The 435-nt window shown below is 57.2% G+C and overlaps 1 protein-coding gene across 1 annotated transcript in view; it reads right to left on the bottom strand.

Annotated features, from left to right (window-relative positions):
- Positions 1-435, bottom strand: part of LOC109953226 (trace amine-associated receptor 4-like) — an 11,898-nt gene that overhangs the window by 5,141 nt on the left and 6,322 nt on the right. Inside the window, exon 5 of the mRNA XM_020588654.1 lies at positions 311-429. Coding sequence (XP_020444310.1) covers positions 311-429 — 119 coding nt within the window. The remainder of the gene's footprint in view (positions 1-310; positions 430-435) is intronic.

The following is a 435-nucleotide window of genomic DNA, read 5'->3' as shown; positions in this document are numbered from 1 at the left end:
TTCATGGATGAACTCAGGTCAGTTTTTTCGCCAGCTTCACATCACAGCCAAGCTTCTAGGGAGCTCATGACAATACGCCAGGGGGCTCACCGTGTCCTTGACTATTCCGTTGATTTCCGGGTGTTAGCCACGAAGGCCGGCTGGGAGGACCGCCCATTGCGCACGGCCTTAACGACATCATTAAGGCAGAACTCAGTACCCAAGGTGAGCCCCCTAACCTCCGCTCCCTAGTCGACTTGGCTATCATGATCGACAAACGGCAGGGCTCTTTCCAAAAGGAAAGAGCAGGGCAGCAGCCCACCACACTGACCCGTTCAGCATCTGCACTACCTTCTGAGGCCCGGGCCCTGTCCCGTATGGGGGGGACCGACACATCCTTCCAGAGAGCTCCGGATAAACCCATGGAATCAGGGCACGCCCGTCTGACCCCTGAAG

Source organism: Monopterus albus, unplaced genomic scaffold, assembly GCF_001952655.1.
Source record: "Monopterus albus unplaced genomic scaffold, M_albus_1.0 scaffold585.1, whole genome shotgun sequence".
NCBI lineage: Eukaryota > Metazoa > Chordata > Actinopteri > Synbranchiformes > Synbranchidae > Monopterus > Monopterus albus.
Note: the sequence above shows the minus strand (reverse complement) of the source record. Positions and strands in the feature narration are given on the sequence as shown.